Here is a 21,316-nt window from a genome sequence, read left to right as displayed (position 1 = left end):
ACAATAAACTGTATTCATAGCAGCTTGCAATAAAATAATATATTAATATGCCCAAAATTACTTTTTTAATTTTCTGTGCAGTAATTACTCTGTGGTCTGAATTAGAATAGAAAGATGCCACAACAAAGATTTGCATGCATTTATGCAGCTTTAACATGTATCTTTCATTCTGTCTGAAAACATTAAATTTTATATTTCAAAAGCAACAATCAACAGTACTGGCTGTAAACAGATCACACACGTTTAGGTGGCACAACTGGTTTGCTTATCGCATAGGTTTCTTGTTACCCTATTTCTAGTCACATCAGGGGGCAACAGGCTCAAACAATTTCAAGAGAGAAATTGAAGAGGGAAGTGATGATTTTTTATGGCCTACAATAAGGGAGTCAAATCATTACTACAACAAAGTAAACCAATACCAAACAAAATTTGTCAGTGTAATGCAAACAACTGTGTTCACTTCCAAATGATCCAAGATACTGTACATCTCTCCTCTTGTGATGTAAATCGAATTTTATTTCTGTACATAAATATTAGGACTCTCAAATACAACGTTGATGGTGTTCTACTAAAAGATAACAGAAGAATTATTGTGTGTGTTAATGAACTCTGGTTAAAAGAAGAAGATATAAAACTGTATGTGCTACCCTGTTTTGATTTAGTTACAAGTTACTGTGGACCCAAAAGGTTATGGGGGTTCACCAACATATATGAGCACTTACCTATGTTTAAAGTATCCTGTGCTAGATGTTAGTGATTTGTGCATTGAAAGTATAAGTGAAACAAGTTTTAAGCTACTGCCAATACTGAAGCTTACAACTGTGTGTATGTATGATTCTCCCGATAGAGATGCTGAACAACTTACAGAGCATATATAAAAACTAATTCTCTGTGCAGAGAAATATGCCAAGTACAAGATATTAATTTTTCATGATTTAAACTGTGAAACAAGAAAAAAAGAAATCTATGAATGTTTCCTGCTTAACATTTTAAAGTATCGCCAAAGCTTTTGGTAGTATAATAATCTTATTCAAGATCAGCATCTTAATGTTATTCCTAAAATTAATATTCATATGGTTTGGTAGCCATTAGTTTTACCCATATAGCTTTGTGGTCTGACACATAGTCAACATTATATAGGTGTAATTTTGAAATAACTTTTAAATATATTTGTAACAAAATTATCAAAGCAGAAAAGGTGCCTTGTGGTATCTTAAACAAACTCAGCTCTGAAATTTTTAATGCCTTCTGCCCAGTTGTTAAAAAATGTAATAAAATTAAAGACAGGAGTCAGAAATGGTTCACACCTGATTTGCAGCAACTAAGAGTGTTATTTGTGACCAGCCATGGTAGAGTTCAAAGTGGTAATGAAGATAAAGCAGCTTACATTAACCTCAAAAGACAATACATATTAGATTAACCAAATTTAGGGCAAATGATAACAACATTGAAAACTATCATAATAAATATAAGGTTCCACAGAGTATCATTAACACAGAATTATATAGGAGTGGAAAGTATGACAAAGCTACAGTGATGTTAATATTATTGCAAATGAATTTTATCTTTTTTTGTTAGTACTACAAATGCAAAACTCTTGGCAGTCAGAAGTTCACACCTGACTTTAACTCTGCTGATGCTAACCAGTTTTTACAAAACTTCGCAAATGCAGTGACATGTTGTACCTGGGAAGAAGTAAAAGTGCATCGGTTTTTAAATAAGTCGCAGAACTCAGCTGCTCCAAATTTGAAGAAATTATTGGCCTGCAAAACTTTGTAATTAAAAATATAAAGGAACTAATAACAAATCTGTACACATTAATAAACTGTAGAATGTAGCTTACAACAGCAAACATGTCTCCTGCTGCAAAATAATATCTGGATTAATTCTCCCTTCTACCTCCTTAACAGAAAACATACTGGAGATGACAATAACAAAAAGTCTCAGTTCCTCAGTGTTACTCAATGAGTTCCCAAGGATCAATGTTTTGTCCACTGCTGTTTGTAAACCACTCATCAAATAACATGCCATGTACATCTACATTCTATGCAGATGACACAATGGTCATAAATACTGGAAAAAACATGAGCAAACAAACTACAAAATGAAGGGTGCCTTAAGTTATAAAATACCTGGTTTAAAGCTACTGAATTACCTACTAATTGTGGAAAGGCTGACCATTATTTTCAGTTTATTTGATGCTAACTCCTTTGTATATATCTGGATTCAAAATTAACTTTTAACAACCATACAAAATATATATTTAAAAAGCTGTAACATGTTATTTATCTGCTAAGTAAATTACACACACGTTTCTGCAAAACTGTTGCTTAGTTCCTATTATGCTTTCTTTCATTGTCATGTAAGTGAAGGTATTCTTTCAATTCATCTGGGGCCAAAAAACTTTATCTGGCACAACAAGGCCATCAGATGCATGGCTAGGATTTCCATAAGTAAAATGTCTTGTAGGCATTGGATCAAAACATTTAATATATTTACAGTCTCATATTCTTCATATACTGTCTCCTCTTGCATGTAGAAGAAAAACTATCTAATATATTGTATAGCAGTCTGTACATGAAAATAATACTAGTTAAACATTAAAAAAGTTGTTTACCTATGACTAGACTAAAAGAAACACAGTAGTTATGAGTTTCTAAATTAATTTCATAGTAGCATTAGGCCTCACTTAATGTCTTCAAAAATAAAATCCAAACTGACTGTAAGAAATGGCCTTTTATACACTTGAAGAACTTGAAAAACTGTGTAAAAATTAAATCTGATATTGTCAAAACATTGATTTCCTCTAGTTCCTCAGTTGTGTTTTCTTTTTTTAGGCACAGTGAAGGATGTCTGAGCTATTGCTTGGAGAACATTCTCCTTCAGGTGTGCAAGGGTCCTCAGACTACTGGTATAAATAATGAATTTCAAATAGACAAAAAATAACTTAAAAACAAATGAAAGGTCATTATTGTTTAATTCAGAAGAACTTCCTGGCCATGTAACATCACCCTGAAGGAGATCAGATGCCTGGGGATTATTTACTGCAAATCACACACTGCAGTTGGGGCTGCATGTACTGTGGCCCCATCTTGCTGTTTCTTCTAGACTGTGCAAAGAAGTTGTCAATCGAGTTGATAAACAGTCGAGACTTCACAGTTGCTGCACATCTATCTTCTTCAAAAAAAGTAAAGAGCAATGATCCCTACACCCAATGATGCACACCAAAAAGTTGTACATTCTGAATTGAGAAGCTACTCTGGGACAGTAAGCACTGCAGGGGAGCATCTTTTGATTAATAATGCATTCAGGCAGATGGAAGTGTGTCCCATCACTAAGAAAACATTGAAGTCTTTGCAAGCACTTAGCTGGGAAACTAATTCCCCCCCCCCCCCCCCCAAAGAGCTCTTCCACCACAAACAATTTGTATGAGTGGAAATGGAAGTCATCATGAATATGATAACAAAGTTGAAGTGCAGCTACATCCTAGCAAACTGAGTTCTGAGGACATTGCTGAATTAATACATTGTGGTTATGTCACGGTCTGCTGTAATCCATTCTTCTTGTTGCATATTTGCAGATACCCTGAAGGTGTCCAATTAATTTCCAGCACGGAATTGGACTTCAGATGGCAATATTGAATTGTGCACAAAATGCAAACCTTGCAGGGGTATGAAATGGAGTGGGTACATAAGCCCAGTCATAATGGGTAAAGCAGTTTGCTGTTAGAACACTAGGGAAATGGTCAAATGTGTGGGACCCATATCAAACAGGACTAACAGGGGTATTGAAAATATAGAGAGAAGGGCAGCACAAATAATGAAAGGTTTCTTTGATCCATGGGAGAGCATCACAGAGATGCTGCAGAAACTGAACTGGCAGACTCTTGAAGATAAATGTAAACTATCCTGAGAAAGCCTACTTACAAAGTTTCAGTCAAGATGACTCTAGGAACATATTAGAATGCCCTGCATGTTCTCATGTAGGAATCATGAGGACAAGATTAGATTAATTATAGCATGCACAGAGGTATTAAAACAATGATTCTTCCCACACTCCATACATGGATAGAAGAGCAAAAAATTCTAATAACTGGTACTACGGGATGTATCCTCTGCCATGCACTTCACACTGGTTTGTCGAATATAGATGTAGATGCACAGCAGCAATTGACTGCCCATTAAAAAAGTAGATCTCAACAAATGTTCATTGCTCCTTTAGCCATTGCCCTTCATGGTGCCCTATTTAAATCACACACTTTGTTGTCATACCCTGAATATGATTTCTGAGCCTAACAGTAGCCCATGCAGGTTTCATTTTACTTCACACGAATTAAGAAAAATTCAAGTAAACCTAGACTTCAAGTAAAACAACAGTGACTGAATTCTGGGAACAACCATCACTGTAACCATTCAGAATAAGAACAAGGAATAATTGGCTCACACCTGTTAAAATACTCTATTGCTTTTGAGATTCGCTTCACACCATTGCCACTGTTGAAGTTTCTATCTACTTCAGTGAACTATTTCCTGACCTAAAAGGCGTTTATCTCCTGTCCTGTGGATTTTGAAGCACATTTCCCTAATACTGCCTAATCCTCCAGTCATTCCACAAGGCTGATACACAGACCTTGGAAAATTTCATGAAAATGATAATGTGAAAATTAACATGAAATTGGTGGTTTTGAGTGGAATCAGAACTGATAATTATAGAATGTTTAAACTGCATTTTGCCTTTTTCTCCTCAAGGCTGAGACTTGTGTATAATCTTAAAATGACAGTTCATTTCCCGCATATCAAATTACAATCTGATGTCAAAAATAGCACTGATACTAGGAAAAGAGGCTGAATTTGGCAACAAATACCCTGAAATTTACAAAAGAAATCACTGCAGAATTGGCAAAAGAAACAAATTTGGCAAAATACATAAAGAATTTAGCAAAAAAGTGACTGAACCTGGAAAAAAACTGAATCTGTCAGAAAAAGAGTAACACCAATCAGCAAGCAAGAAAGTAGCTCCAACTTTGACAAAATAATACTGATTTTGGTGAAAAATCTCACTAAATTTGGCAAATAGTAACACCAAATTTGGCAAATAGTAACACCAAATTTGGCAAATAGTAACACCAACATTGCCAGACAATAGCACCAACACTGCCAGACAATAGCACAAAAAAAATGAAAAAATATAAAAATTGCTGAAAGTAACACCGCAATTGGCGAAAATTAACACCAAAATAGGAGAAAATTAACAACAAAATTGACATAACATAACAACGGAGATTGGTTAAAAAGTGATACCAAATTTGGCCACAAAACAAAACGATTTTTTCCTGTCCCTACTGATACAATGTGATGCATTCTCAACATGATAATAAAGTTTGTTAATCTCCCATTCGATTTCTGTCCATCATATTTGTGACTGCAGCTGCTTCATAAATGTGAGAACTGTGAATGAGTCCAATCATAATTTCAACTTTGAGCTATGTAATATTTTAAAAAATCTAAATACACAACTTTAAAAGTAACAGTATTAAAGGATGATATGCTGCCTACCTGTTCCTTCAGCCGTTTCTCCAATTCATGTTTTGCCTTCTTGAGCTGAGCAACCTCCTCTTCAGTCTTGCCTCCAAAAGTAAGTTCATCTAATTCCTGTGTAAGAGCTGAAACCTTTTCTTCTTTGAGTTCCAATTCCAGCCGCACACCCTACAAAAAATGCAAACATTTTCCTCTATTACAATGCTTCATTACATTTCATAAATCATATAGTTGCTATGATTATATTTTATCATGTAGTCAAAAAGAATCTGTTTGCTATGGTTGCAGCATTTCAGTGACATTTGAAAATTCATATGGAAGTAGGTAAGAGCATGAATAATGGTTTTAATTTGATTGAAATACTATTTTGGGTCCCCACTACTTAAGCTTTGGCTGATACAGTCTGCGTTATATTTCCGGTCAGGTAGTCTGCCATTCTCAATGATTCTCACAGTATTACTTTATGGAAAGTTTCTTGTGAAAGAATATTTCTGAATATATGTAAAAGAGTTAGGTGAGATTTGTACTTACACTCCTTTCTGGGCTAGAAATAAATATACAATCTGAAACACTCTTTAAATTGTAAGGAAAATTCATAAAAAAAAAAAAAAAAAAAAAAAAAGAGAACAAGGAGACACAATAGCTGGCCTGTATGGGTCTTAAAGAGGTAAAATCTTAAGCAAGCCTACCACTGCAAAAAAAGTTATTTTTTTCTGCCCACTTTTCCTGAGCATTATTGTACTTAAGACTATTGATTTCGCCTTCTGCAAGGATGCACTAGCCAATTATTCTGTCTCTGTCAAATGGTCTTCACAAACAATTTGGATTTGGCTTTTCATCAGGTTTAACTATTAGTGGGTAAATGGTCCCACTGTTTACTCCAACATAAAATTACAGTTTGTAAAAATCACAACTGAGTGACAAGGATTCCTTTTCTTTTTGGAAGAACAACGCCCCGGCCCAATGAAGCATCACTTGCCAGAATTGAAAGCTGTGAGAACTGAACAAGTAGTAATAGCAGAGGCACAAGCAGACAGGGTTTATTACATATGCAGCAGCTTGATTGGACATGGAAGCTGCAAAAATCTACTGTAGTTTTTATGAAAGACCCATTTAAACATTCACTTAGAAGAATTGCAGAAAACCTGATTCAGTATAGTTTAACAGATTTTAACAATGTTTCAAACTGAAAGGATGACAGTTCCACAAACACTACTTAGTCTTAAAAGTTCACACCCCGGATTAGACATGAGGTCTTAAACTTATCTCAAGTGATAATTTTCTGTAGCTTGTGAACAGAAATAATGACTGCAGGCACACCTACAATTATTGGTGCAATTCTTTGGTTCAAAATCATTAATAAATGGATGACATTCATGTTTTGAGATGAAGTGCATGGTGTAATTATGTATAGTTATATTTGCATACTGCAGGCTGACTGAAGAGACTCATATGTTCCTTGTAATTGAGATATATGATCATAATCCCAGTAGCCAGCTAAGGGTTTTTATTTGCCCACATTTGTCCTCTCAGCGGTCCTTCCAATGTTCAAAGACTTTTTCTGACTAACTCCATTACTAGCCTATTTGGGAAAGGTACACAGTAGAGAAGATTACATAACAAAAATGCCTGGAGTCTTATCAAGAGTTTCACTAACACCCAGTAACTCATGATTGTTAGTTATCAATTCAAAATGTTTGTAAGAACGAACTACCAATTCCTGCACTTACACTTAGATCCTGCTCGAGAGAATACTTTTCTGCAATGGCCAAATCTTTTTCACGTGAAATACGCTCCTTCTGCTGCTTTTCTTGTCGTAGTTCATCCTGAAGCAACTGAAGTTCGGAGTCAAACCTGTGAAGACAGATGTATCAATTAACTTCAATTTTAGAAGTTTAAAATCCCTACTGATATGTCTAAAATGTACATTTTCTGTTTTGTGTATTCCTTTGCAACAACTGGAAAATGTCAGACTAACATAGTTTTCTCCAAAAATTTGTACTCCGTTTGCAGGTGTGTGTGTGTGTGTGTGTGTGTGTGTGTTTTTCAGTTTTACAGTTCCATGTGTAAATAATGACCTAAAACTGAAAATTAAATCAAGCTATTTTGTACTATTACTCAATAGCACATCAAGTCCTTGACACGCAAAATTTATTGGTGCAATTAAGAGTCAACTTACTCACAGACAGGAGGACACATTTCCTGTGACTTTAAAGAGAAACTTCAATGATATAGGAGTGTAAACTGCATGACTGCCTCAAATAATTGTTGTTAACACAGGTATTACTGATAAAAAAATATATTAATTACAGGAGGAAGAAGGAAAAAAGAAAAAAACTATAAAATAAGATATGAACAGCATATATCACACAAAACTGCCATCCTATCAGAGAGCAGAAAATGCAGGCAGTCAACCTTAAAGTAAGACAAATACTTACTTGCGCTGCTTTTTCTCCAGAAGATTGTTCCGAGAATTCTGTTCCTCTAGCAAAAGACGGAGGTCGCTCATTTCTGCATTCAGCTTCTGCACTTTCCTCTTCCATTGTCCGACAACTTGCCTCTGTTCTTCCACTTCCTCATAAGCATCTGCCAACTAAAGAAATAAAAGTTTCCAGATAATTTATTAATACACGTAGTCATTCAATATTTTTTGCACCAAAAGCCACAAGGACTCTAGCAATGAGCCTCCTTTGAGGAGTACCCACACCTTTTTTTAACCCTCTGACTGCTATAGACGTGTTCTCTGCATTCTGTGCTGAGAATGGCTCTGTTGTCACTGTACTGATCACTTAATGCTGAGAGATGGCATTCTGGCTGCTCTGAAATATTTATCATCGTATTTTAAGAAAACTATTTGATTTGGTTTTTGAGCTTCTTACAGTCTGATAGCTTCACTTGGTAAAGGACTGAATTTCTTTTCATCATTTATCATAGTTACTGTGCAACATCAAACTAAGCACTGCACAAAATTTTCAAGAGTTTGCTGACGTAAAAACACATTGCACAGACTTAGCGTATGGTTCATTTTCACTCATACATTGCTGTGTATGAAATGTAAATAAATAAGATATCAAAATTTTATTTAAAATTGAGAGCAGAATGAAATTTCATTGCGTTCTTGAGTTATTAGTTTCTAAATCCAGTGGATGGTCAGCATAGCACCCCCTATTCTGTCCCTGCACATTAGGAATCATGTCATCATAACAATCGTAATATTTAATAAACTGTTTAATATACAAAAAAAGGTCTTTTGCAAATAATTTCATGCAAAGAGGCGCATATATTGTAAGATAAATACTTGAAACTATTTTATTCTCTAAGATACGTAAGTAACTTTTGCCCAACAATTAATACAGTCAGCACAACTGGATGTGAAAACGAGTCAATAGTGCTTAAGGAAAACGCAGGGGCTGCATTTAAACATGTCCTCAGCACCTGGGGAGTGGTGAAGCATGATGAAGTAATGTCACCCACAGCACTCAATGGGTTAAGTGTACTTGTGAACAATGATCACATTAATGCACAAAACATAGTAATGACTAACAGCAGAAGCATATAAAAACCAGACACACTGGTCATCTTCAGAACATGAAACCCCACTTCTTTGAGAATAAGATTAAACACTGAACATATTTTATAAAGAATCATCTAACCATGTGTCATCTTATTAACAGCACATCAGAACAGTACAACATCACACCAAAGTAAAATTAGTTTGGATTTTTGGCCAGCATTCTACTTCAATACACAAGCTTACAAACTCTAAATTTGTTGCAAAATATCAGTGAGTAATTCATCATGAACATGCCGCACAGGCTAACTGTCAAACTGCAAAAATCTACTTCTGTAATGGTTTGTAGTTTGATTTCTGTCTTCATTTTCTACTGCAATTTTTTAATACTCACAGTAACTTAGAGCTCTTTAAGCTTTCAACATGGCTGTGTTTAAAAAGACTTCATTTTCGTGACCAACAGCTGCAATTATTTTAATTTTACTTAAAAATCTCATATTCTTGGTTGTGTGACATCTCAGTAGGTCACAGAATAGTACCGTTTTTGATAGACTTTAAAAGTACATTATGGTTCAATACACACAAAAAATCTTTCTTGCAACACAAAGTCCATTCTCCGTACTGCAAAGCCATTAAACAGTGGACAGACATGCTGTCTGAAGGAGAAATCAAGTTTAAAAATTGAGTTACAATTTTCAGAGTGTTGGTAATGTGCTTACCCACTTCTCACTACATAACGCTATTATATGATGAGTATCACTATTCATTCTGTTGCCTGTACAGGTGGCCAACATTCTCATAACCTGACAAAATATTGTATTGTTAGCCCTGTTAATGTGGGAATGTGTGCCATTTAACTTCCTTAATACTAGTTAGTTTATCTAAAGGTTTTTAAAAGCCTACACTAGAAAATATACAGTTCTTTGTCATGTAATTTAGCCACATGAAACTATTTCTGCAGCCTAACTGATCACCTTTTTCTCCAATTGTTTCTTAAGTGCAACAAGCTGCTCAAGGTCATCTTCATGTTGCTGTTGCAGGCGACGGCGTGTAAACTCCAGTTCACGCACAGCCCGCTCATAGCGCTGCTTGTACACACTTCCCGATGAGTCCTCCCCTTCACCCTCATCATCCGATCCCAAGCCGTTCACCTCAGCTGCAGATCGCATACACAGCAATTCCATTTCCAGTCGCTCTGAAGTCTGCTGCAGATTCTGCTTCTGATACTGAAAAAGTAATTCATATGGAACAAGTGCATCAGCAAATTAGTATACTGATGTACCAATAGAACAACTACTCTTGTTCAACATTAAAATGAACATTAATGATATGGTGCACCTCCTACTAACAACTAGTCGAACACTTGCAAGAAAAGGTGGGAAAGAAGAAGGAGAAAAGGTGGGAAAGAAGAAGGAGAAAAGGTGGGTAAGAAGGAGGAGGAAAGGTGGGAAAGAAGAAGGAGGAAAGGTGGGAAAGAAGAAGGAGAAAAAGAAGAAACATAATGTTTATTGTGGATATGATCTATTGAACAACTAACTAACTCCCTCACTTAGCCATTGAACTCTTCAGGAGACAAACAATGAAGCTGTTACAACTACTTCTCCCTCCTCATGTAACGTTAAATTATCATTCAATTTAGAGGAAAGTGTTGTGTGTGAAATGTATCAGAATATCGGAACAGTGAGTATAATACAATGTAAACTCAGAAGCTCATACTAAACATACAGATATGCCAAAAACGTTCTCTGCATGTAAGAAATTACAGACACACATGAATCCTCATCTAAAAGGAAATTTAGAAACAAATAATTTGTCCTCGGTCACACATACAATATAATGTTCCCCTCTAATTTCTAACAGTTTCTGCCACTTTGTAAAAAGTAGATTCTTATAATTTGCAAGTTTGCAACTTTTTATTTTAAGATATTCTTCAATCCTTGAAATTATTTCCGGTATGCTTTGTCTCTATTGTTCCACCACACACACACACACACACACACACACACACACACACACACACACACACTAGTTGCACATCTCTATTCAGTCTGCATACTAATAGAGCATATTCTGACACAACAACTGTAAACCACCCCTATTATCTGCCTCTGTGACAGTCTGTTTCATATATATTGTGTTCCATATAGGTTTCCCTTTGTTGCCTTTCCAGTGAAACAAAGGAAACTGATTTGAATCACTGATGTAAATTAGGATCCAAGAACTTAAAGACAGTTGGTAAAATACTGGAAACTACAATAACATTTTGCAAATGTTTACAGCCACATTAAGTTGTATGGTTAGCTAGTGCAGTGACCTGAAGACTCAATATATGACAAATGTGATGACCAAAGAAGTGACTTGTGATCAGATAGCATCATTGGGCAGTAATGGCATACGAAAATCAGTACTTGGGTACAGCAGCAAAAAAGTCAAACTGTCATAAGCAAATGTGAGTCAAGTGTACCATACATTATGCCAAGACTTTATCAGCCTCTAGAATTCGGTGTTTCTGATAGAAACGTTCACTGCAAACTGAACAGACAGCAGCATGGCCAAATCACAATCTTCAGACCAGTCATCATTTTCAATAATCTTTTAACATGATAGAATAGGTGTCATGTGTGTACAATGAATTGCAACAAAGACTGAAATAGATTAAATGGTCAACTAGTTACCTTCCAATCTTTTCTTTGTGTCTATGATGGCAGTCACTTTTAGAAACACACACTATAGTGTCTGCTTGACACTAAAAAAATATAGAACATGTCCTGTGATTTTGTAGCCTTTAGTTTTCACAGCAATCCATTAGTCTTCTTGTTACTTTATAAGGACAAATAGTGACTCAGAATTGGTTGTACATTTTATGTGACCAAGTACTTCATATAACACAGTTTATATTTTCTAAAAAGCACACCATTTTCCAAGATGACAATTCTCCACTTTGCACAACTAATGCTGTTAAGATATGATTTCATGGCATCGAATGAACTTTAGTTGTAAAGGAAATGTAAAGGCAGGGCAGTGTAAAATGGTTGGAGTTGCTCTACATTTAGAAGACTCTTTAGAGGTCTACCATATCCAACAGTTGTACTAGCTGATATAAAAACAATCATATGAGCTGATATGTACAGGGCTATTATAAATGATTGAAGCGATTTCATAAATTCACTGTAGCTCCATTCATTGACATATGGTCACGACATACTACAGATACGTAGAAAAACTCATAAAGTTTTGTCTGGCTGAAGCCGCACTTCAGGTTTCTGCCGCCAGAGCGCTCGAGAGCACAGTGAGACAAAATGGCGTCAGGAGCCGAGAAAGCGTATGTCGTGCTTGAAATGCACTCACATCAGTCAGTCATACGAGGTGCATTCAAGTTCTAAGGCCTCCGATTTTTTTTCTAATTAACTACTCACCCGAAATCGATGAAACTGGCGTTAATTCTCGATGTAATCGCCCTGCAGACGTACACATTTTTCACAACGCTGACGCCATGATTCCATGGCAGCGGCGAAGGCTTCTTTAGGAGTCTGTTTTGACCACTGGAAAATCGCTGAGGCAACAGCAGCACGGCTGGTGACTGTGCGGCCACGGAGAGTGTATTTCATTGTTGGAAAAAGCCAAAAGTCACTAGGAGCCAGGTCAGGTGAGTAGGGAGCATGAGGAATCACGAAGAAACTGTTGCGTAACGTTAGCTCTATGTGCGGGTGCGTTGTCTTGGTGAAACAGCACACGCGTATCCCTTCCCGGACGTTTTTCTTGCAGTGCAGGAAGGAATTTGTTCTTCAAAACATTTTCGTAGGATGCACCTGTTACCGTAGTGCCCTTTCGAACGCAATGGGTAAGTATTATGCCCTCGCTGTCCCAGAACATGGACACCATCATTTTTTCAGCACTGGCGGTTACCGAAATTTTTTTGGTGGCGGTGAATCTGTGTGCTTCCATTGAGCTGACTGGCGCTTTGTTTCTGGATTGAAAAATGGCATCCACGTCTCATCCATTGTCACAACCGACGAAAAGAAAGTCCCATTCATGTTGTCATTGCGCGTCAACATTGCTTGGCAACATGCCACACGGACAGCCATGTGGTCGTCCGTCAGTATTCGTGGCACCCACCTGGATGACACTTTTCGCATTTTCAGGTCGTCATGCAGAATTGTGTGCACAGAACCCACAGAAATGCCAACTCTGGAGGCGATCTGTTCAACAGTCATTCGGCAATCCCCCAAAACAATTCTCTCCACTTTCTCGATCATGTCGTCAGACTGGCTTGTGCGAGCCTGAGGTTGTTTCGGTTTGTTGTCACACGATGTTCTGCCTTCATTAAACTGTCGCACCCACAAACGCACTTTTGACACATTCATAACTCCATCACCACATGTCTCCTTCAACTGTCGATGAATTTCAATTGGTTTCACACCACGCAAATTCAGAAAACGAATGATTGCAAGCTGTTCAAGTAAGGAAAACGTCGCCATTTTAAGTATTTAAAACAGTTCTCATTCTCACCGCTGGCGGTAAAATTCCATCTGCCGTACAGTGCTGCCATCTCTGGGACGTATTGACAATGAACGTGGCCTCATTTTAAAACAATGCGCATGTTTCTATCTCTTTCCAGTCTGGAGAAAAAAAATCGGAGGCCTTAGAACTTTAATGCACCTCGTAACAGTGCAACGACACTTCAGGACGAAGTTCAACAAAGATCCACCAACTGCTAACTCCATCTGGCGATGGTATGCGCAGTTTAAAGCTTCTGGATGCCTCTGTAAGGTGAAATCAACGGGTCGGCCTGCAGTGAGCGAAGAAATGGTTGAACGCGTGCGGGCAAGTTTCATGCGTAGCCCGCGGAAGTCGACGAATAAAGCAAGCAGGGAGCTAAACGTACCACAGCCGACGGTTTGGAAAATCTTACGGAAAAGGCTAAAGCAGAAGCCTTACCGTTTACAATTGCTACAAGCCCTGACACCCGATGACAAAGTCAAACGCTTTGAATTTTCGGCGCGGTTGCAACAGCTCATGGAAGAGGATGTGTTCAGTGAAAAACTTGTTTTCAGTGATGAAGCAACATTTTTTCTTAATGGTGAAGTGAACAGACACAATGTGCGAATCTGGGCGGTAGAGAATCCTCACGCATTCGTGCAGCAAATTCGCAATTCACCAAAAGTTAACGTGTTTTGTACAATCTCACAGTTTAAAGTTTATGGCCCCTTTTTCTTCTGTGGAAAAAAACGTTACAGGACACATGTATCTGGACATGCTGGAAAATTGGCTCATGCCACAACTGGAGACCGACAGCGCCGACTTCATCTTTCAACAGGATGGTGCTCCACCGCACTTCCATCATGATGTTCGGCATTTCTTAAACAGGAGTTTGGAAAACCGATGGATCGGTCGTGGTGGAGATCATGATCAGCAATTCATGTCATGGCCTCCACGCTCTCCCAACTTAACCCCATACGATTTCTTTCTGTGGGGTTATGTGAAAGATTCAGTGTTTAAACCTACTCTACCAAGAAACGTGCCAGAACTGCGAGCTCGCATCAATGATTCTTTTGAACTCATTGATGGGGACATGCTGCGCCGAGTGTGGGAGGAACTTGATTATCGGCTTGGTGTCTGCCGAATCACTAAAGGGGCACATATCGAACATTTGTGAATGCCTAAAAAAACGTTTTGAGTTTTTGTATGTGTGCGCAAAGCATTGTGAAAATATCTCAAATAATAAAGTTATTGTAGAGCTGTGAAATCGCTTCAATCATTTGTAATAGCCCTGTATAAATCTGATTTTACAGCAACCAGTAGGGTATTTAAATACAATGTCACTGAGTTAATGACATGGGCATAAATTTCAAAATAATTATTCACACATAGACATTATTAAGAACATATGTTCAATTTTAGAGCAGAGGAACCAGTGCAGACTCGTTACTGTACTATCACTAATGGAACAAACTGATGCAACACATAACGAATGATACATAATTTTGCTGCTTCCATCAATTTCTTGAATCAAAAATATGTAATAAGATGAAATGAAAATTTTCTTAATGTATCTTACAAAGAAAGAAAAAACGAAGAAAATACGGCACAATTTTAATTTAGTATTGTACCTGGACTTCTGAAAGTTCTTTCTCAAGTCGCAGACGTTCAGCAGTTTCTGCTTCCAAACGCTCTGTAGCAAGTGTTGCTGTTGAGTGCTCTTCAGCCAGGTCTGCTGTCATTTCACTCAGCTGTAATGCAAGATTTTATAAGATTACCACATAAAAAGTATGCAGAAAGGTTCCTCTCTGCAGTTTTTACCTTAATGTACGATTTCTCATCAGGATGGCATCTAAATATGCAGGTCAACACTTACAACTACAGTACAAAGAAAATTTATTGAATATTGTGAATAAATGTATGATGGTGTCATAGTTAAAAGTTGTAAACATTCTGTCTGATACAATGTTAATGCATAAATGATTTCCATGTCACAAGCCATAACTTTCACATGTTATTTGGCTTTATAACAGCTTGAGGGCAGGATACCCTATCTAGTTTTGTTATATTTGAATAGCATAATCTTTTTATAAGCATAAAATGTTGATAGGAGGTCTCTTTTTCAATTCAATGATGAGGTGTTAGTCTGATTAATTAGAAACTTCACTCAGAAATGTTAATAAATAAAACCAGCTGACCAACCAACCAAGTGACACTACACAATTATACAAAAATTCCTCAAACACGAACTTAATCAATAACTTTAAAATAATCAATAGGCCATTTTACTTCTTTCATAAGCAAAAACAATTACAATGTCGCACTTTAATAATTTTATGTGCCCCCCTCCCCTCCATCATGACCATTAATGAAATCAATAATTCTATCCCTCTTTCAATATCTAATTGCAAACAATTTAAACTTACACTTATTTACTATTGCACAGCGTGATTTGTAATGAACAAAATATTATGCATGTAACTTTTATTTCCAAACTAAGACCCTTCTTTCCTATCAAATTTCAATTATTTTCCAAAATTTATGAAATAATATTAATATCTTATGTACCTCGTCTGGACATTTTCTGGGGCCATTTTGATGCCTTCTCATCCTCCTTTCCAATTCCCTACACATGTACAGGTAACAGCAGCAAAACATTAGATATTACTGAAAAATTTGTTACCTTCCAATGTATGAGTACCGAGTCACACATTTACATTTTGAAGCAACTAGATCTCCTGAAAAACTGATAGCTTTCACAGAAAACTGGGATAGTAATTTTATTACTGTGTTTTGCATTTTAAAAGTAAGTAACTGTGAAGATAATAGAAGATATTTACTTTCAGCTAAAACAAGAATGTCTTCGTGTATTGTCAGCTTGGTAGATCAGTGGAGAAGAATTAGTGAGCTATTTACAAACTGACATTGACAACCCTGATGATTTTCTCTAAATGCTCTCTTTAAACCAGTCTTCTTTGTTAAAGATAACCAGAAACGAAGATACTTTGTTTATATAATAATGAAACTTTGCTAATGAACCTAGCATTGATCATCCATAATATTTCAAAATTACAGTCCACTAATTCAATGATTATTCAACTCAATAAACACTAGCAACAGCAAATTATTTTTACAAAGTTTCAGTTTTATCCTTGGAATATCTAGCAGCTTATTTTACAAAGCTCTCAAAAAGTATTACCTGTAATATGAAACCCTCTCTAATAACTGCAGATTATTCAGTTACTTCAATAAACATACAACACAGTGAAGAAGAAAATCAAGTATTAACTATCCAAATGTGGGCATAAAAAAATATATAATTTGTATAATAGGTAACTGTAATATTGGAAACCTCTGTAGCACTATGAAGGTGTCAATAGCAATGCACAAGTAGGTCATTAAAAATACAATTTCCTGCACCTCATCAGCTTCATCCAAAGTCTCATCATCATTTGGCATGCCACCATGATCCGTGTCTCCTTCCGTTATCTTGGCCATGCTGGGGGATCGAGATGTTCTCGACCTGCTGAAGAGCTGAAATCCCTTTATGAGAATGTTCGTAGCACTCTTATTTCTTCCACCATATTTGATCCTACGCTTGTCTTCAGGAAGAGACGCTTGTGAAATATCATCAGGGTCCTTCCTCCCGAGCCTGCGCCACTCATCCATAACGTGGTCACTCCTACGCAGAAACTCTGAGATCTTGTTAGACAGAGCAGATGACGCTGTCGAGGCATCGAGGTGAGCAGCAACGGGCTTAAATTGCTGGTGAACTGTTTGCTTTTTGCCACCAATTAGAAAACTCAATCCAGCCCCAAACACAACAGGGGACTTTTCTTTCCCCTGAAGTGAGCTCAAATCTACATTGGCACTAGTCTGTGGAAACACTCTCCGAGGCACACTTGAATCTCGGCTGTAGGACCTCCTCGAAAAGGAACTGACTGATGAAACAGACTGGAGGTAAGGAGATTCAGACCTTGAACTAGGAAGAGTAAAATCCGAAGCAACTGATGTTCCTCTTCCATCATGGGATGGGCTGAAAGGTGCACCACCAGGTGATATTCCTCTTGATGGACTGAATGGTGTCCTACTTGGAGACATCCTGTCCCTCGCATAATTTGGTGGTTCATTAGATAGAGAGCCTTTCCTGGTTGGGCTGAAAATACCAGTAGAAGGTGATCGAACATCCCTGCTTGGACTAAAAGTTCTTTCTTGTTCTCTAATCGGAGAGAACAATTCTCTAGACCCCGATGTGAGAGAACCTCGTTTCGGCAAAGGTGGCCTCCCAGGTGGCATTCCATTCTGGAGATATGTTGTTGAGTACCCAGTTGAAGCTCTTTCTGGTAGTCCTCCAGTAGTAACTGCTCTTCTTATAGGCTGGATAATTCTCTTGTGAGGAGACAGAAGTGAAGATGCAGGAGAGTATCTCTGGTTATCCACTATTCCAGGACCAAACCGTGAACTTCCAGGAAGCATAATTATTGTTAACGTGATTTATGCACACATTTTTAATTTCTGGTAGTTATGTTTAACTGTTTATATCACCAAACAGAGGTAAATTAATGTTGTCAGAGGGACTGGTTACATTTAGTTGAAATGCACTGCCTATTGTTGTTAAAACACTACAGTTCTGAGAAACTGCCACTCGTTATTTGGGGCTACATGGTGCCCAGGCAGCAGCCCGGCACAGACTGAACACTCCCAGCCCAGGCTCCTATGCCTGTGGGCAAGTTGCCAAGCTCAGATGCACTCCGGCACACAAACATCCACCAGGCTAGCAGTTCCCTCTCCGTGAGTCAGAGCAGGAAAAACCAAGTGTGTTTTGGAGAGCAATTTTGAAAAGCGAATCTCCTCAAGATGCAGGAAAATGGAAACACTGCTTAATCAGCAAATCTTCCATTTTCTCTCAGAGCTGTTTCCTTATGGGTATAAAACAGGCAAATCAAATCTCCCGCATAATTGTTAAACTTATTTTATTTCAGAGAAAAGTTTTGAAACTGTAGAACATATTGTATTTGTTTGTTAAGGAATAAATTATGAGTTAGATGATGTGGGAAGCATCAGTTTTAGATAAACTGCAACACATAAGTGAAAAACAAATCAGAGAAAAAGTACGAGAGAGAGAGAGAGAGAGAGAGAGAGAGAGAGAGAGATGGCAGTAAGTGCATAAAATGTGTGAAAAATTCAATACTCTAGTAGTAAAGTAAATGACTCACTCTTAGTCAATTGCAGTTTCTATTATATAACAAAATTCAACTGAACACACACATGCATTTCAAATGCACCTGTTCTTGCCTCAAAGAACACGTGCTAAAAGCATGCATCAATATTTGTTGTGTGTCATCACAACTATCACCAAATACAGCTGTCTAATGTAGACACAACACAGACATCTCACGGATTTAAAACTGTCAAATAAAGGAGTAAAATGAGTGGTGTCTAACCATTTGTATGGGAATAACTCAAATCAGTGCAAATGTGTGCAAAAGCACAATTTTTAAAATGTACAAACAGGTTAGCAAGGCATTTATCTAACAAGTCTTTCCTGTAAACAAAACTATCAAGTGAGGGATAACACAAAGAGAAATAGTTTGTCAAGTGGACACTGTCTTTATTTTCTATGTCTTTGCAACTATTTTATTATCCTGGTTGTTGTATGAAATGTCAAAGTCAGCAGATGATGTACTCTGTGCATAAACGTTCAATTTATAACAAAACCCTCCATGACAACGTAATGTATCACTGCTGTCTGATTGCTGATGTATTTCAGGACACAGCTAGCATACGAGTGAGTATATTTAGCTTTCCCTCAAGGCAAGAGACAACTGTGGCAGATGCCCCTGGCATCATGCCAGAAACTCAGTCTTTCTTCGACAAGACCGGACATTGAAATGGCTACTAAATCAGCTCTAAGTGCTTGCTTACTTTTGCTGACTGGAAGTGACTGGAGTTCCATATACTACTGAGAAAATTACTTTAACAGAAGAAAAAAATTACTCTGACTACTTGTGCCAGAGCTCATCGTGTGCAGCAGGAAAGGTTTTGTGCAGAGCTGCAGTACACATAGACTGCATAAAACATTGCACTTTTTGAATAAGGAGAAAATACATTCAATAAACACTATGTAGATTAATAGTTTGAGTCTTTTGATGTTAACATCCCAATATCATGCAAGATTGCCATTAAAATAAAGATTTTTTTCCACTCATTTGGAAACTGAATCGTTTTCTTCTTTTGCATACTTTGACAGGAAATAAAACTATATAATTTTCTAACACACACACACACACACACACACACACACACACACACACACACACACACACACACAGGTTTAAAACCATTATATGAAGTAAAAATTAATGTGAAAATACACGAGTTGACAAAGCTTTTTCTCCGCACATGTAGTTGCACATTATGCACAATACACTAACTGTAATAACTATAATGACTGCATTTATACATTTTGCATAAAAGTGGTAATGCATTATAAACAATGGCTGTATGAATTATCATTTCAAAGTGTCTACACAAATATTCACAAGGTTACAGTTTACACTTACCTTTGCTTCTAGACGATCTGTATCGTGTTTTAAGTGAGTGCGTTCCTGTTCCAACTTCTCTACTTTTGCTCGGAGGGCTTCCAGTTCCTCCTAAAAAGAGTTGTCATTTTTAGTAAATGTCCCCGAGTGTAAGGTGAATGTGGATTAAAAAATACAGGTTTCAGTTTGAAGAATTTTTCAACTATTAAATATCACATGTAAAAGCAGGAAGTGTTTGTTGGTCTTGGATTCTTAATGCCTGACAAAACAAAATGTGTACTCATTACAAAGTCTATTCAACAGACAACAACCAATCACACAAAAATACCAATTCTTGTCCCATACCTTATAGTCTGAAATCAAGCATTGAGAACAATAATTGTTTTTATTAACTAAACTACTGAAATTTTAAAAATGGAGAAACTAACCCTCAGAAAACTTAATCACCAAAAATCCCCTCAGAGAGATGTATTTGCCCAGAATAGAACTTGTTAATAGCTGTATTGTGAGAAAAAGAAAAAAATGCAGTCTCATCAGTTATGTGAGAAAGTATATAATGTTTGAATGTATCACCTTCATTTTATGTAAATCAAGATGTGCTTTCTCTAGTGATCACTGTGAAAGAACAGGGAGTGGAGAACCCAGTGCCAGTGCACGGGAAACTCTTCTTAAATGTCTCAAAGGAGTCCACAGAGCTAAAAACTCTGTGCAGCAGACAAACCATCTTCAACAGTGTCACATGCCTCCACTCCATGAGGCACTGTGGAGATATTTGGAATTTAATCCAGATCATTGGTGCATAGTCTGGTGGTAAAGAACTTCATCCTATGACCTCTCCTTCCATTTCCAGCCAAATAATGCTTTCTTCCACTATCAGGGTTGTAATCTGCTAACCTTTAGTCGATAACCACTGAACAAGTACCTGTTAGAGGCATCAACGGGAGACTTCCAAGTGTAACAAAATTAACTCAACACATTGGAGGAAGTGCCGAGTCACAGAAAAGAACTATGAAAAAGACTGTTGAAATATTGCACTTTCTTGTTCAAAGATTTAATATTTTAAATGGTTTTTTTTTCATTGTGTCTGTTTGTCACTCAGTGTTGTCTGTATGTGATAAGTAGCAACCTATCCTTTCCATATTATAGTTATTCAATCCAGGACATTCCATTGTTTGAAGCAGAATTAAAGTAATTTACTGATAAGAAGCCTGAAAGAGCTGATACTATATTATTTCCAGAACACTGAA

The 21,316-nt window shown here is 37.1% G+C and overlaps 1 protein-coding gene across 1 annotated transcript in view; it reads right to left on the bottom strand.

Annotated features, from left to right (window-relative positions):
- The window catches only part of LOC126204302 (unconventional myosin-XVIIIa), a 410,872-nt gene that overhangs the window by 22,388 nt on the left and 367,168 nt on the right, over positions 1-21,316 (bottom strand). The window contains exons 17-22 of the mRNA XM_049938689.1: positions 20,091-20,180; positions 15,159-15,278; positions 10,023-10,274; positions 7,976-8,130; positions 7,268-7,391; positions 5,556-5,705 (exon numbers count right to left, since the gene is read on the bottom strand). Of these exons, the coding sequence (XP_049794646.1) occupies positions 5,556-5,705; positions 7,268-7,391; positions 7,976-8,130; positions 10,023-10,274; positions 15,159-15,278; positions 20,091-20,180 (891 nt within the window). The remainder of the gene's footprint in view (positions 1-5,555; positions 5,706-7,267; positions 7,392-7,975; positions 8,131-10,022; positions 10,275-15,158; positions 15,279-20,090; positions 20,181-21,316) is intronic.

The sequence above is a fragment of the Schistocerca nitens genome, chromosome 9, assembly GCF_023898315.1.
Source record: "Schistocerca nitens isolate TAMUIC-IGC-003100 chromosome 9, iqSchNite1.1, whole genome shotgun sequence".
Lineage (NCBI taxonomy): Eukaryota > Metazoa > Arthropoda > Insecta > Orthoptera > Acrididae > Schistocerca > Schistocerca nitens.
Note: the sequence above shows the minus strand (reverse complement) of the source record. Positions and strands in the feature narration are given on the sequence as shown.